Here is a 15,627-nt window from a genome sequence, read left to right as displayed (position 1 = left end):
CTGTTCCTATACTCTCACAGTTTTGTCTGATGGCTCCGTGTTGTGGCGCAGAAAAGTTCTCTGAAGAAAACTAACGTAGGCGCACCGGGGTGGGACTTATGTGACCTCGCTGACGTCACGTACGCAGACAATGCCAGGGCGGAGTCGCATGAGGCCGTCCCCCCAGCGCGCGGGGATGCTGTGTAAAAAATGTTTCACACCTGGGGATAATTCTACGTTAAGGAAGCTGCGGCTAGAATCGTCTCTACCAGCTCCATCGTTACCGAAGGTAAGTAACTCGTACACCAACTCCAAGCATCTATGAGGTGTGGTGTGCAGCACCGGCTCCTCGCGCCATTTTATAACACACAAATGTGTTTCCAGGAATACAAGAGGTTCAGGACCAGCACTAATGATAATGAAGAGTCCGCATCCAGGGTAATGTATTTATCACTGCATGTCAGTTTTATGCTACTCACCAGAAGTAGGGCCCACACCACGAACAGCTTCAGAATGCTGCTCTGCTGCTTTGGCAGATGATCTTACCGGCCTGCATACCATTACCACCTGCCACCAATGCTGAAAGTGGCCCTGCAGCTGAGCATCATACTTATGCGTGTTCTGTCTGGTGCGGTGCTTGTAAGGAACTCTCATAACTGCCGCAGAGCATTGCCTGGCTGTGAACAAGGAGGACCTCATTCCCTCCTGCTGCCATAATATAAGGACCAGTGGCTGCACCATCGCGGAATTGATTTGTTATAAGAGGTGTGTATAGGATTGTTCTACTGTGTAGACTAAAGTTTCACCCAACCTGTTAATCCAATAATACACAACACATTTCATACGGAGGGCATGGGGATTAATGAGCAACCGTTTGTCATCAACCATTTAGCTGTTGCGTTATCATTTTTATACACTTTTATTTAGTATTTTAGAAACCGAGATGGTGCAGATAAGCCAGGGTTCTGACAACAAAGAGGGGATGAAGATTCTTTTTTATGGGTCATTAAATAGCTTTATAATTGAAACATTTTCTTTTTATTCAGTTCTAGGACGTAGCTGGTTAATCCTATATATTCAAATATCAGTTAAATGATTTATGGATGTTTTAGCCGAAAGAAATGACTGAATGAATGCATAATATGTATGTCGTCGACTTGACTGTGATTTGAAATGGCGACCTGCAGGCCACACACAGAAATAAGGAGTCCTCTGCTCCCTGAGCTATGTTATGTGTCACATGCTTAGCTTTGGTATATCTCTGAACTCTGCATCCATGTACCTGCTTAATTCCGAGGCCTAGTCCTCGTCATCACCCCTTCCATAACCTCTGTTACACCAATATAAACACCATGGACAGTTGTATACATGTCCTCGATGGTGGTCTGGTGGGTTTGAAGTGGATTAGCACAGAGTAACAACTGCTGAGTTTTTATTTATGCATAGGAAGACCTCGGTTAAATACTCCTAAAGTATTCTTTCTCTTTAAGTTATTCCTTTATCGATTCTGCCCCTAATTATCAGATCTTTTTTGCTGTGACCCACCGATTTCCTTTACCTTTTGCTGCTTTTAATAGGTTTGTTGCTGAAAACCACGTTAATCCCCAGTCTTAATCAAAAACTCGCAATAAGCCACTAAATGGGGATGGTGATAAGAGCTAGAATTGGCAACACCGGACCCCACATTACTGCCCATTTTGGAATGAGCACGTTCATTTATCACTGCGCCTCAAATGTGCTCTTGGTGGTGCCATTTCATGTTGAGATATGTGCCGGAACGCATCTTACCTTACCCAGTTGCTTACAGGTCTGTTGAGATGCAGTAATACACAGTCAACATCAAATCCGAGGGAAACCGGCGTAACTGGTTGCTCAGGAACCCAACAGACAGTGGCTCCACGTACAGCGGGAATTCCCTATGCATCCAAGCTCCCCAGCAGCAGGTCCTGAGCTGCGCAAATCTAGGCGCTAGACTGTTCCTCCTACTGCGGGGAGAGAACCCCCTTGAAAGGTGTGCCGAAGCACCCGCTCCAGAGCGACGCCATAACTAGGATTGGGGAAGCGGCCCTGTGGCGCACGTGATTCGTCACTGCTGTATTTTCAGCACGGGGGCTGGCCAAGAATTATGCCCAGGGCCGTCATTGGTAGCGCTTTGGCGCTACAAGATTGATGGCCCTGGGACCCACAAACGCAGTACATCACACACTTAACACATAACTGCACGTCACATGACGTGTGCATTTTTGCTCCGTGTCGTGTGGGGGCTGGTGGGTGTACTGTGTACATAATTCACCTTCGGGGCAGCGGCCTTGCAACACTGGTAGTCTGAAGGGGCTACTCCCTCCCCTTCAAGACTACCCCTCCAGCCATGCCACCCTGGTACCACCGTTTATCGGGGGATCACTTGGCTCTTTCCCAACAGGAATTTGCGGCCCTCGAGCGCGTTCCAGTGCTAGAAGTAGGTCCTGGTTGTTATTACCACTACTTTCTGGTGCCTAAGAAGGACAAGGGTCTGCGTCCTATCTTAGACCTCCGGAACGTCAATCGCTTCCTCCAGAATGAGAAGTTCACGATGTTAACTCTGGCTCAGGTCTTGTCTGCCCTCAACCCTGGAGACTATATGGTAGCGTTGGATCTGCAGAATGCATATTTCTATATTCCCGCCCTGCTGGTGTTACCTGCAGTTTACAGTAGGCCACGAGCACTTTTAGTTTTTCGTGCTCCCCTGTGGCCTTACCAGCACCCCTCGGGTGTTCACGAAAGTGATGGCGGTGGTCGCAGATCAGGGGTTCCAGTCTTCCCCTATCTTGACGACTGGCTGTTGAAGGCGGGATCGCCCCTGGCAATAGTCCCCCACCTCCTGACTACGGCCGACCTCCTGCATTTGCTGGGGTTCTCCATCAATGTGCCGAAGTCGCACCTGATTCCCTCCCAGAAGCTCCCTTTGATCGGAGCGGTTCTGGATTCAACGCTTTCTCAGGTCTTTCCTTCCGAACGGCAAGTCTAGGATATTCAGGATCTGATTCCAATCTTTCTGCCTCTTTCCTGGGTTTTGGTCAGGCTGACCCTGAGGCTGCTGGGCCTCATGGCCTCCTGCATCCTGCTGGTCGATCATGCCAGATGGCATATGCAGGCTCTGCAGTGGGGCCTGAAGTTCCAGAGTGTGCAGCACCAGGGGAACCTGACCGAGTCTGTCCAGATCTAAGAGGAAACTGCAAGACCGTTGCAGTGGTGGCTCACAAATAGGCATTGGGTCAATGGCAGATTCCGCTCCCTTCCCCAACCGGGATGGGGCGGTGACATGGAAGAGGTGGAGATCAGAGGCCTCTGGTCTCCGGCGGAGTCCCGGCTCCATATCAACCTTCTGGAGCCTCAGGCGATCCGACTTGCACTGCAGACATTCCTTCCCTCTGTCTGGGAAAGAGTAGTGCAGCTGTTCACGGACAACACCACCCCCATGCGGTACTGCAACAAAGAGGGCGGGGTGGGGTCGTGGACCCTATGTCAGGAGGCTCTGCGCCTCTGGATGTGGCTGGAACATCAGAGCATTTCGTTGGTGGTTCAACACATGGGAGGTTCACAGAACGCCAGGGCGGACGAACTCAGATGCAGTTGCATGATGGATCACGAATGGCATGTTCACTCAGACGTGGCGCACGGTCTCTTTCAACAGTGGGGAGAGCTTTGGTTACATCTATTCACCACAGAAGAGAACGCGGAACGTCAGCAGTTCTGCACGTTGGAATTTCCAAGGCGGCACTCGCTAGGTGATGCTCTTCGTCGCAAGTGGAGTTGCTGTCTGTTCTACGCCTTTCCGCCTATACCACTACTACCCAGAGTGCTGAAGAAGATCAGGCGCGACCGGGCCCAAGTCATTCTTGTGGCTCCGGACTGGGCTTGAAGAGTAGGATATCCCGAGCTACTCAGTATGACCATCGATCCCCTGATCCGACTGCTTCTTCAGGAGAATCTTCTGTCGCAGCAGCAGGGGATGGTCCTCCACCCGAACCTGTCCAATCTCCACCTCCGTGCGTGCAGATTGAGCGGTGGCAGTTGATTCCCTTCAAATTGCCTCCTGAAGTTTGTGGTATGGTGCACAGCAATGGCTGTGGATCCCCTTTCTGCCACTCTTTCAGAAGTCCTTTAGTTTCGTCTCTCTTTGGCCCAGCAGGGCTCTGCTCTGGGCACTATCAAGGGCTTCCCTTCTGCTGTTTCGGCCTTTCTCAGGCTCCCTGATCAACCCTCTCTCTTCAAGTCCCCTGTTGTAAATAGATTCCTCAAAGGCATTACTCACTTTTTCCCTCCTATTCCTTTTGTGATGCCACAGTGGGACTTAAACATGGTTCTTACATATTTGATGTGTGCTCCCTTTGAGCCTCTGCACAACTGTCCTCTACGTCTCTTAACCTTGAAGACTGCTTTCCTGGTTGCCAATACCTCCACTAGGAGAGTGAGTGAGCTCCCGGCTCTTTCTTGTAAACCTCCTTTTCTATCTGTCTATCCAGACAAGGTTGTGCTCAGAACCCGTCCATCCTTTCTGCCAAAAGTTGTCACGGCTTTTCACAACGGGCAAACCATCACTTTGCCCACCTTCTTTCCTCCTCCTTCCAGAGAGTAAGAAAAGCTCCACCGTCTGAACTCAAAACGTGCGCTCTCGTTTTACTTGAACCGCCCTCAACAGTTCCGGGTGGATGACCAGCTCTTTGTTGGCTATGTAGGTGCCAAGAAAGGTCGGGCCGTACACAAGCGGACCATTTCCCGGTGGGTCATCTTGTGTATCAAAGCCTGTTATTCTTTGGCTTAAAAGGAAACTCCACTGGGCGCCCATTCCACCCTGGAGACGGTAGCCACTACAGCATTGGGATGTGGTGTTCCCCTGTAAAACATCTGTCAGGCAGCTACGTGGGCCTCGCTGCACACTTTTACTAAGGATTAATGCCTGGACAGCCAAGCCCGGAGAGTTGGTTTTGCTGGGGTATCTATTCTAAGGTAAGGAATCTATCACTACATGTTTCTTTCAGATGAACAAGTTACTTACTTTCGGTAACAATATATCTGTAGGAAACATTAGTAGTGATAGATTCCTTACCGCCCCACCCATCCTCCCAATTTTGCGAACTGATGTCTAGGGTTAAGGTCATCCCTTTCAGGACCCTAGTTTCAAGGCACCAGTGGTCAGTATCTTGCATGGCTCTGCGTTCCTGGCACGGAAAGTAGTGTACAGAACTGATGTCAGCGCGCAAGGGTGGCGTCTAAGTAGCTACCGTGACGTCATCTTGCCGACCACGATGTACGCGGAACTGCCCTACGCCACCTTCCGACACGCAGGGGTACTGCTGACGAAAAGTTTCCGGATCCAGTCTGACGCCTGGAGGTAATCCTAAGGTAAGGAATCTATCACTACTAGTGTTTGTTACAGATATATCGTTACCGAAGGTAAGTAACTTGTTCGTTAAATCTAAAATATTTGGGCACATCTATTGTAACATTTGTAATAGAATGTTCTCAGTCAGATAGTTATAAAAATCTGTGATACAGCACTTTTTAACTTTGCAATGTATAGGTCGTAAATAACTCAGACTTCTCTTCCTTTAAATCAAAAACTTAAAATGCTCCATTCGTTCTAGTTAGTGGCTTATCTTTTTTTCTTTATGTAGAAATGCCTTGTCTTGCACAGTACACCGATGAGCAGTTATATAGAGCAAAATTAATCTCGATTGTGCAGTACGACCCTGTTAAAATCATTGTTCAACATGTTGACTATGGCTCATCTGCAACTTTGACAACTGACAGGTAAAGTGATGTTATTTACTTTTTATGTTAGTTGTACATTTAGAAACATAACATTGTATATTTTAAAATGTGATTTTATATGTAAACACTATACCTTTATATCTGAGAGAGACTACTAGCCGCAGATTTCTTAACCTAGAATTATCCCCAGGTGTGAGACTGGATCCGGAAATCTTTTTGCCACAGCATCCCTGCACGCCTGGGGGGACGGCATCACGTGACTCCGCCCATGCGTCCGCGTACGTGATGTCAGCGAGATCACACAAGTCCCACCCTGGCACGCCTACGTCATTTTTTTCCTTTTCCACGTGCAACGCGGATCCAGTCTCTGTTTGGGCCCCCTTTTTTTCCTCATTTTGATATCTTTGGTGGAACAGTGTGTGAATGCCTTCGGGCTTCAAAATTTGCATGTCGTGTGGGCGTCTTATGTCGGCGACGGACCCTCACCTCATTTGCATGTGGTGTTTGGGGGTAGAGCACTGCACCACTGATTGTGAGGCGTGCCAACAGTTGAAGCACAAGTCGCGGCGGGAGTACCGGATGAAACTACTCTTGGCGTGTCTTTCAAGGTCGGAGTCTTCCCCTTGTTCAGCCTCAGCAGACGGTTTCAGAAACGGCCGTCATAGACGTCCTCATCCCGCTCCGATGTCAAGGGAGCAATGCTTCCCGGTGGATAAGTGCTGCAACTTGTCCCCGGGGGCTGGTGTCGCCAGGCTGCCTCTGTCACATTCGGGGCCGAGGCTGGTGGAGTGCTTCGTGTCACTCCCCTGGTCCCTCTCGTTCCATCATGCGGGCGGCTGCCTTGTCGGAGGTCGAGTCGGCGTCGTTCTGGCACCGCCCCTTGGCCACTTCAGCTCCGGCTCTGCTCCGGTCCCTGCGCGGTATGGCTTGGAGGAGTCTTATCCGGCGCCTCCCTTGACGCCAGATGGTGATGCCGTCCTGCCTCAGGAGGCGGACTCTACGGCGCCGGCCAGGCGTCGGGCGCAGATTCGTCTTCAGACGCTCCCTCTGCTCCAGAGGTTGGGTGCCTACACGTGTCATCCTCCCCAGAGACAGGCCGCAGCGTGGTTGCTTTTTCGCCGGCATCATCGAAGGGCGGCTCCCTGCCATTCCCGAGGCCGGGGTGTGCGCCAGAGGTGTGACAGGTCTCCCACTCTTGGGTCCCTTCTGACTTCAAGGTCTGGCCCTTGCCCACCCCGCTTGGCTTAGGGGACGGCGCCTCAGTTTACAGCCGTTACCCACGGAGGAGCTGCTTTCTCCGCCGCTGGGCCCTACAGCGGCTGGTGCGGCCTTCGCCCACGCAGTGTCCATGGCTGTGGATATTCTGCGCATGGGTGACCCGGTTGCTCATTTTCCCTGCGGACCATCTCTTGGAGGTTCTCCACCAGAGCTCTGGTGAGAGGGAGCTGTTGCTTCCCTTTTAGGGTTCACTCCTTTCTTCACTGATGGGGGCTTGGAGGCCCCACCTCGGGGGATCCGGTGCCTCATCACCTTCTGCACTGTCACCTTCCGGCGCCACGTGATCTAGCGTGTCTTTCCCTCTACCCCAAGTCCGCTTTTGCGGACTGCTTTTCCCTTCCTGTCGCCACTCTTGACTCCACCATCTCTTGGGGGCGTAACATGTTTGCCTCGACCAGCACTGCCCTGCGGGCCCTTAACACCTTCTGTGTGTTGGCTAGAGCCACCTCTTGTTTGTGGGACTCTGCTGAGTCTTTGGGATCTGCCTCTTCACAGGAGACTGTTCAGGTGGACTTGCGGCATCATGCATTGGATGGCCGGGAGCTGGCGGCATTTATTCTCCCCTCTGCCCTGGATATCACGTAGGTGCTGGGCCGGGCCATGGCTTCCTCAGTCTCCCTCCATCGCCATGCTTGGCTTTAGGATGGCGTGTTCCCTGAAAATGTTCGGGAGCGGCTGATTGATCTTCCATTTGATGGCACCCTGTTATTTCATGCCCCGACTGACTCCGCCATCCAAAGGTTCTTGGCAGGGCGCCGTCCTCCTCCGCCTTATTCTCCTTCAGCTCCTCATCCTCCTGATCCTTCCCCTCCTCAGGGACTGCGGAGTTGATCTGGTTCTGGATCTTTTTTGGGCCGGTTGCCCTTGCTGTGGGGTGTGTGTTTTTGCCACATGAGTCCTCCTTGCTGGGACTGTAGCTTTGTTGGCTGCTGGACAGCCCTTTTGTTGACTGTGTTGCTTGAGTTATCTGCACAGACTTGGCCCTGAGATTAGGCCTTCTGTTTTCTCTTGGGATGCTTGATAAGCCTTCCGCTGGATTTTTTCCCCGTGGCTCTTTCATTCTTTCCTCTGCTGTGGAAGTTCGTTCCAAAGAGGGTTCCCATGTCTTGGGACTTAGCTACCACTACCCCACATAGGGTAAGTTGTTATATAGCTTGCGCTCTGCTAGGGAGTTCTGGTCGCCTTCGGGCCTCTGCTCTCCATGGCGTTTATGTATGTTGCTAATGCTTCTTTGGGTCGTGTGCACGGACCCCTCGTGGTAGTGTGGCCGGGCATTTCCGCGCCTTCATGCTCCTGTCCTGAAGGCTGGGATGGTTCTGTGTTCTCCCTTTGTCAGGTGTAGCCTGCCCGGTCTTCCTGGGGCCCCGGGCAGTTCTCCCTTCTTACAGCAGCTTGTTACTGCTGGTGCCGCTCTGTCTGGTCTGTTACCTTCCATCTATGGTGGGCTTGCCTTCTTTCCTTCGTTTCCTTGGGCCCTCTAGGCTTTCTTCCTCCTCTTCTTGTCCTAGCATTGGATGGAAGCTCTGTTGCCTTGTAGGGGTGTGGGGTGCATCGGCCTCTCTGACCTTGCCCTTGGTTGCTCTGTTGAGACTGAACGGGCTTCTTCTAAATTCTTTCTTCTTTCCACATCCCTCTTGGGGTCGGTGGTGTTCTGCTTGTGGGGGTCCCCCCTTGCCTGGGAGGGTGGGGCTCTTCAACCTGTCCATTGGACTAGTCCCCTCTGGACCCCTCTGTTATGTCCAAGCTGGTGGGGTCCTTCTGCAAACCCTCCTTCCCCGTGGGTATGGCTGGGTATCTATTGTACGTTAAGGAATATCCCCAGGCGTCAGACTGGATCCGAAAAGTTTTGCGTAGCAGTACCCCTGCGCGTCAGTAGGCATCGTCTGCGTCGTTGGCGCCGGGATGACGTCGGAGTACTTAGACGCCGACTTTGCGCGCTGACGTCAGTTCTTCTTTTTCCGCGCCAGCAAGCGCAGATCTGGGAAGAGCAGTACTCCTAGTCAATTTTTGACTAACTTTTTCGATCTCTTTTGGATCTTCTCGAGTCGATTCTCGACTCCGGTGCCGATAGGGATTGTAGGAGAGTAGGGTCTGCTATCCTATGGTCACCCCAAATTTTTGCTTTTTGCTTCACTGGTTTTTGACTTAATGTGGCTGTGGGCCTGCCAATCAGACCCACAGCCTGCTGTTCTCTCTCTAAATTTATGCCAAGGCACTTTAGGTCCCTTACCAATTGGAACATGGATCACCTTGTGAGCCCCTGTACAGTGTACCCTAGGTACCCAGGGCATAGGTGCATCCAAGGCCTACCAGGGGCTGCAGCACGTATTGTGCCACCCCTGGCCTGGCCTTACTATTTGACACAACTGGTTGATCACTCAGCTGGGGCGAGGTGGTGTAATCACCCTTTGCTTTAGGTATAGTATCTCTATATCTAACAGATACAAGGACACACAGTAACCTAGAAGTCACTCCTATGGCAGGCCTTTGTCAATCCTGGAGGCAGAGTGCTTGGTTATGGGTGAGATGGTGCTCTAGCATGAGCGGAACCATGTCCTTTAGCTGTTTCCTGATAGCGTCATACCATATACCCTTAAGTGCATTATGTACCTCGCGGTTAAATGCTAACTCTGGTTTGACATTATCAAAACATGTCGAGTAAGGTGTCATACGAATTAGAATACTACCCCCTCGCCAATTCTGACGACGGGGGTAGCATCCCAACCTTCTAGAGGGACACGACATGTACAGAACCTGAACCCCGGTTAAAGTTAAACGGAGCCTCAGCATCACAAAATGGATGCTGTCTCCACAGACACAAGTCTGACCTCCTGCTGCTGGGAGTCCTTCCAGCGATGGAGGCTTGGACAAAGGGTTTCCTGCCTTGGGAGGTGCTAGCACCACCCCAGACAGGATTTTGTGTACTCGGTTAGGTAGGGCTGAATAGAATCTGACATGTCCGGGGCACACAATTTGTCCGGGCAGTTCAAACCGGTGCTGGGGCACTCCAGCCCCAGCTCTGGCGCGAAACTGGACAAAGGAAAGGGGGTGTAACCACCCCCCTTCCTGGTCCCACCTAGTAGGTAGTCCAGCCCCTAGAATTGGTTTAAAAGTAGGAGCTAAGTCCCAAGACCGCAGATTACCCTGAAATTCGACTAAAGAAGAAGAAACTCTGGACCTTCAACGTTCTGCTGCTCAGAAGACTGAAGAATCTCCCTTGTGGCCAAGGAGTGGCCACCCTGTGAATACAGGCACCATCCAGCGATCAACGACTTGCTTTGCCGCCGGAGCCCGAGCCCAAAGCCTGACGAGAACCAGCCTCCCAGACATCCAACAGCCCGATCCACAGTCCCTGCAAACCAGAGACCCGTGGAGGCGACTAGAGACGTCGGACCGGACCTCTTGAAAAGTCCACGAGAAGCTGACTGCGCAGCACCAGAGGCCTCCTCAACGCTGTGTTTTGGGGTTCGAGAAGCCCCTGCCCCGAGCAGCCTTTGCACCAAAGAAGAGCCCTGCATCCTCCACGAGTTCTGCGTGGGGCCCTTGTGCTTTTGCCTGCTCGATGCGTCATCCCGGTTACTGGCCTGTTGGCTGGTAGCCATTTTGGCGACTTGAATTTGAATCTCCACCGCTGGTCTGGTTGCTCCAGACTGGCCCATGCTTCCTCCAAAAGAAGCAGCCCCTCAGACCTTGCTGTTCTGAGTAAGAAGCCCAACATTGTTCCTGCTTGGTTTGAAATTGCCAAGGCTTGTTTGCTCCAATCCTGAAGCCAACTCCGCCGACAACAAGATCCTTAGTGGGACAGCTCGTGCCTCGCTGCTCGTCGTCGTTGTAGGAGAGTAGGGTCTGCAATCCTATGATCACCCAGATTTTTTTGCTTTTGTTTCACTGGTTTACGACTTTCTCTGGCTGTGGGCCTGCCAATCAGACCCACAGCCTAGCTGTTCTCTCACTAAATTGACATGTGTACCTTAGGTGCATTATCCAATTGGTACTGGGCCACCTTATCAGACCCTGTAACTCAGGGCATAGGTGTACCCAGGGCCTACCAGGGGCTGAAGCATGTATTATGCCACCCCTGGATGGCCATCTAAAACTGACACAACTGGCTGCACGACAGCTGGGGCAAGGTGGTGTAATCACCCTTTGCTTTAGATATAGTATACCTATATCTAATCCTAAAAATGGACACACAGATTCCTATCAGTCACTCCTATGGCAGGCCTTGACAATCCTGAAGGCAGAGTGCTTGGAATCGTGTGAAATGGTGCTCTGGCATGAGCTGAGCCAGTTTGCAGCTTGCGGAACCAAGTCCTAATAGCTGTTCCATGATAACGCATACCATATACTCTTAAGTGCATTATAATCCTTGCGGTTAAATGCTATCTTTGGTATTGCTTTATCAAAACATGTCGAGTAAGGTGTCATACGAATTGTAATACTAACCCCTCGCCAATTCTGGCGACGGGGTTAGCATTCCACCCTTCTAGAGGGACACGACATGTATGTAACTGTGAACCCCGGTTAAAGTTAACTGAAGCCTCAGCTCCACAAAATGGATGCTGCCACCACAGACACGAGTCTGACCTCCTGCTGCTGGGAGTCCTTCCAGCGAGGAGAGCTTGGACAAAGGGTTTCCTGTCAGGGGCGGTGCTAGCACCATCCCAGACAGGGTTTTGTGTATCCTGGGTAGGCAGGGCTTTACAGGAAGGTGACTGCAAGTGGCACCCCGGTGCTCACTACGCATCTGCCGGCTAGAACCAGTTCCAGGGGCACACCAGCCCCTGGCCTGGGGAAAGTCCGGCATGGGAGAGGGGTGTAACCACCCCCCTTCCTGGTCCCACCCCTAGGGCAGGACCTAGTCGCGTACCCACCCCTTTCTTTAGGATAAAGGCAGGAGCGGGGACCCTTCCAAATTGGATCATCTTTGAATCAAGAAACTACCTTCTACGAAAGGAACTCTCGACTTCTTCTCAAGATTTCTCCCTTGTGGCTAAGGAGTAGTCACCCTGCATCCGCAGGCACCATCTAAAGAACTCTGCGGTTTGCTGCACGTCCTTCCTCAGGAATCCGACCGACCAGCACGACGAGACCCGGCTTCCCTGGCACCTCTGACCTCTACCTACCTCTACAGCTAAGCTGAGAACTGTAGGTGCGACGAGACCTCGAGGGACCGGCCATCATCAGAACTGCACGACTTCTATCCAGCACGACCGCAGAGGGATCCTCTGGTGAGTGCTTTGGGGTCCGAGAAGCCCCGACCCTGAGCAGCTCCAGCACCGAAGATCAGCCCCCCAGCATCTCCACGATCTGCGTGGGGCCCTTCTGCTTTTTGGCTGCTCACCGCGTTGTCTGGCTACTAGCCCGCTGGCTTATGGCCTTCTCGACGACGATCAACGACGACAACACTGCTGGTCTGGTTGCTCCAGACTGGCCCTTGCTCCCTTCCAAAAGAGGAGCACCCCGGACCCTCCTGGTCCACTCCAGACGCCATTTTAAGTCCACCGCGTGGGCTTGAATTTGCCAAGACTTGTTGCCCCAATCCTGGGTCCAGCGACGTCGACAGCATCAACCATCGTGGGACAGCTCGCACCTCCATCCTGGTCGCCAACAACGCCTCCTGGTCCGTGAGACTGCAGAGCCCAGCGTCGCCCACTCACCTGGTCGAGGTGACTTCGCCCGGTGCCATCCTGGTGCCCACACAATCACTGGCTAGTGATTAAGAACTTGGTCCCCTCTGCTTTCAAGTGTCATCTATCTTCGATCCAGGCTTGGATCACTCGAACTATCTTCACTGGTCGCCTGCCAGCAACTTCTTTCTTCAGGCTCCTGGTTAGTCAGCGAGGATTCCCGACGTCTTTTCAGACCTATGCAGCTGCAGCCCCTGGGCTAGGTAACTTCGGCATTTCGGTGCCCCAGCATAGCCTCACTATCCAAGGGTCCAGATCCACTGTCGTTTTCAACCTACCTTATCGGGTTCGCCCGGGAACACTAACTTTGTCTTTACTAGCCTCCATAGACTTTGTCCCGCATCCCGCGTGAGAGTGCACACTCTGCACCCGAGTCCCCTAGGCCTCCTACTAGTAATCTGAAGGTTCAGTAACATAGTCCTAGCGATTCCAAAGCCTATTAGTCCAGTACTTACCTGCTAGTAATTTCGCATTCCACTTCCATAGTATATGGTTTTTCGTGCCCCTCGGGCATTTGTGTAAATTGTGCAACTTAAAGTATTTTCGTAAGAGTTTTGTTGTGTGCTTTGTACCCTGTCCTCATAAAGAGTACAGGGCTGTTGTGATCTAAATAAATACACTGTTTATTTTCATAACACTTGTGTGGTGTCCTTTCACTTGGTGTTCAAGGGGTATATGTGATGGTATAACAGCTGGCTTAACACGCCCTCTAGAGTTTAGCCCGAAGATTGCTCGTATCCACGCTACTAGGATAGCTGGTCTATAAGGTTGACTTACAACCAATCACCATAAGGGTTGTTTGGACTGATACAAAGTGCTCACTAGAATAGTGAACATTATATATCAGGCCAACTTCTCACAGTCGTCGACGCCCTTGTGTCCACGTGGCTGAAGAGACAAGACTTCTATCTTCACCTGTTGCAACTCAACATCGCCTGGTTCCTTCCTGGTTCCACGCCGGTCACTGGCTAGGGACTTTGAACACTGTCCCCTCTGCTTTCAGATCTTCACCAACTTCGATCCACCCTTGGATCCACCGGAACTCTTCTCGTCCGGTCGCCTGTAGCCTCTTCATCTCCAGGCTCCTTTTAACTGCTCCAAGAAACCAGACACACTTTGGCACCACTGCACCCGCTTCCTGTGGGTGAGGTAACGCTGGCACTCCGGTGCTCCCTTGTAGGCAGACACTCCTAGTGTCATAGTTTTAAGGGACTAAGTTCTAGTACCTCCTGAAGACTCACATTTCTTAAACTTTGTAACTTTTACGCACCCATTGTTTCCAATAGGTGCACGCGTGTCGCTTTAGACACTGCAACCATATCCCGTGGACCTCCTAGTTCCTAACACTTGTTATCACAGCGTAGCCCCAGCGATTCCCAAGGCCCTAGGCCTTTCCATTGTTCGACTCGTGGTTCTTATACCAATTATTTAGTGTGAGAAGTTGGCCTGATATATGATGCTCACTAGTTCTAGTGATCACCTTGTATCAGTCCAAACAACCCTTATGGTGATTGGTTGTAAGTCAACCTTATAGACCAGCTATCCTAGTAGCGTGGACAAGAGCAGTCTTTAGGCTAAACTCTGAATGGCATGTGAAGCCAGCTGTTTTACCACATATAACCCCTTGAATACCAGATGAAAGGACACCACACAGGTTGTTATGAAAATAAACAGATATTTATTAACTAACATACACCTCTGAACTCTTTATGAGGTCAGAGGGCTAAGCACATGACAATACTAAAAAGGAAATACGTTTTGCACAATATTTACAAGTGCGCCCTAGGGGAACGACAAACCATATACTCAAAACAATGGAATGCGAGGAAAGAAAATACTGTAAGGAGATCCAGAGGCTGGAGGATCGCTGGGACTACGCTATAAACTAGGTAAGTAAGGAGCAGGAGGCTCACGGGACTCGCGTGCAGAGTGGAAACTCTCACGCGCGATGCGTACCAACGTCTATGGATACTACAGTTTTAGAAAGTTACGGATTCCGGACGAACCCGGCTGGATGGAGGGAAAACAACAGTGGACCTGGACACTAGGAGAGTGAACACAGACTTCAGCACCTAGAAGCTTTAGTTATCTAACCCACAGGCTGCGGGTGCGTCGGGTTTGCTGCGTTGATCCCGGTGATGCCTGAAACAAGGAGTTGCTGGCAGGCAGCCAGATGGAGGAGTCCGGTGGTTCCAACGATGGAACTAGGAAGAAGAAGTCCTGAAAGGGAAGGGGACGGAGTCTCGGTCACTAGCCAGTGACGGTGCTGGAACCAGGAGGGAACCAGGTGCTATCGCCGCAGTCAGGTGGAGGACGGCACACTTCTCTCTGTAGCTGCGCGGACCAGGAGCTGTTCTCTACGACCAGGCTGGAGGCACAAGCTGTCCCACGTAGTCTGCTGCTGTTGGCGGTGTTGGATCGTCGATCTGGTCAACAGGCCTTGGCAAGTGCAAGCCACGCGGTGGAACAAAGATGGCGTCTGGTGCGGACCAGGAGGGTCCGGGGTGCTTCTCCTTTACAAGAAAGCAAGGGCCAGTCTTGGGGACCAGACTAGCAGTGGTGAATTCTTCGGGTCGTCGTGTCAGAGGTCACTAGCCAGCCGGCAAGTGACCAGACAACAGGAAAAGCAGCAATCAGGCAAAAGGGCCCCACGCAGATCTCGTGGATGCTGGGGGGCTGGTCTTTGGTGCAGGAGCTGCGTCGGTGTGGGGCTTCTCAGACCCCAATGCACTCACTCGAGGATCCCTCGGCGGTCGTGCTGGAAGCGCTGTGCAGGTCCCAGCTGTGCTGTGGATGTGGGTAGAGGTCAGAGGAGTCTGGAGGTCCGGGTCTTGTGGATGTGGGTCGTCGGATTCCTGGATGGAAGGACTTGCAGCAAACCGCACAGGAGCTTGATGGTGCCTAAGAAGCAGGATGGTCACTCCCT

At 51.8% G+C, this 15,627-nt stretch overlaps 1 protein-coding gene across 1 annotated transcript in view; it reads left to right on the top strand.

Annotated features, from left to right (window-relative positions):
* RNF17 (ring finger protein 17) overlaps window positions 1-15,627 on the top strand; it is a 2,333,865-nt gene that overhangs the window by 2,226,168 nt on the left and 92,070 nt on the right. Inside the window, exon 37 of the mRNA XM_086933472.1 lies at window positions 5,637-5,772. Coding sequence (XP_086789598.1) covers window positions 5,637-5,772 — 136 coding nt within the window. The remainder of the gene's footprint in view (window positions 1-5,636; window positions 5,773-15,627) is intronic.

Source organism: Lissotriton vulgaris, chromosome 8 (genome assembly GCF_964263255.1).
Source record: "Lissotriton vulgaris chromosome 8, aLisVul1.2, whole genome shotgun sequence".
Taxonomy (NCBI): domain Eukaryota; kingdom Metazoa; phylum Chordata; class Amphibia; order Caudata; family Salamandridae; genus Lissotriton; species Lissotriton vulgaris.
Note: the sequence above shows the minus strand (reverse complement) of the source record. Positions and strands in the feature narration are given on the sequence as shown.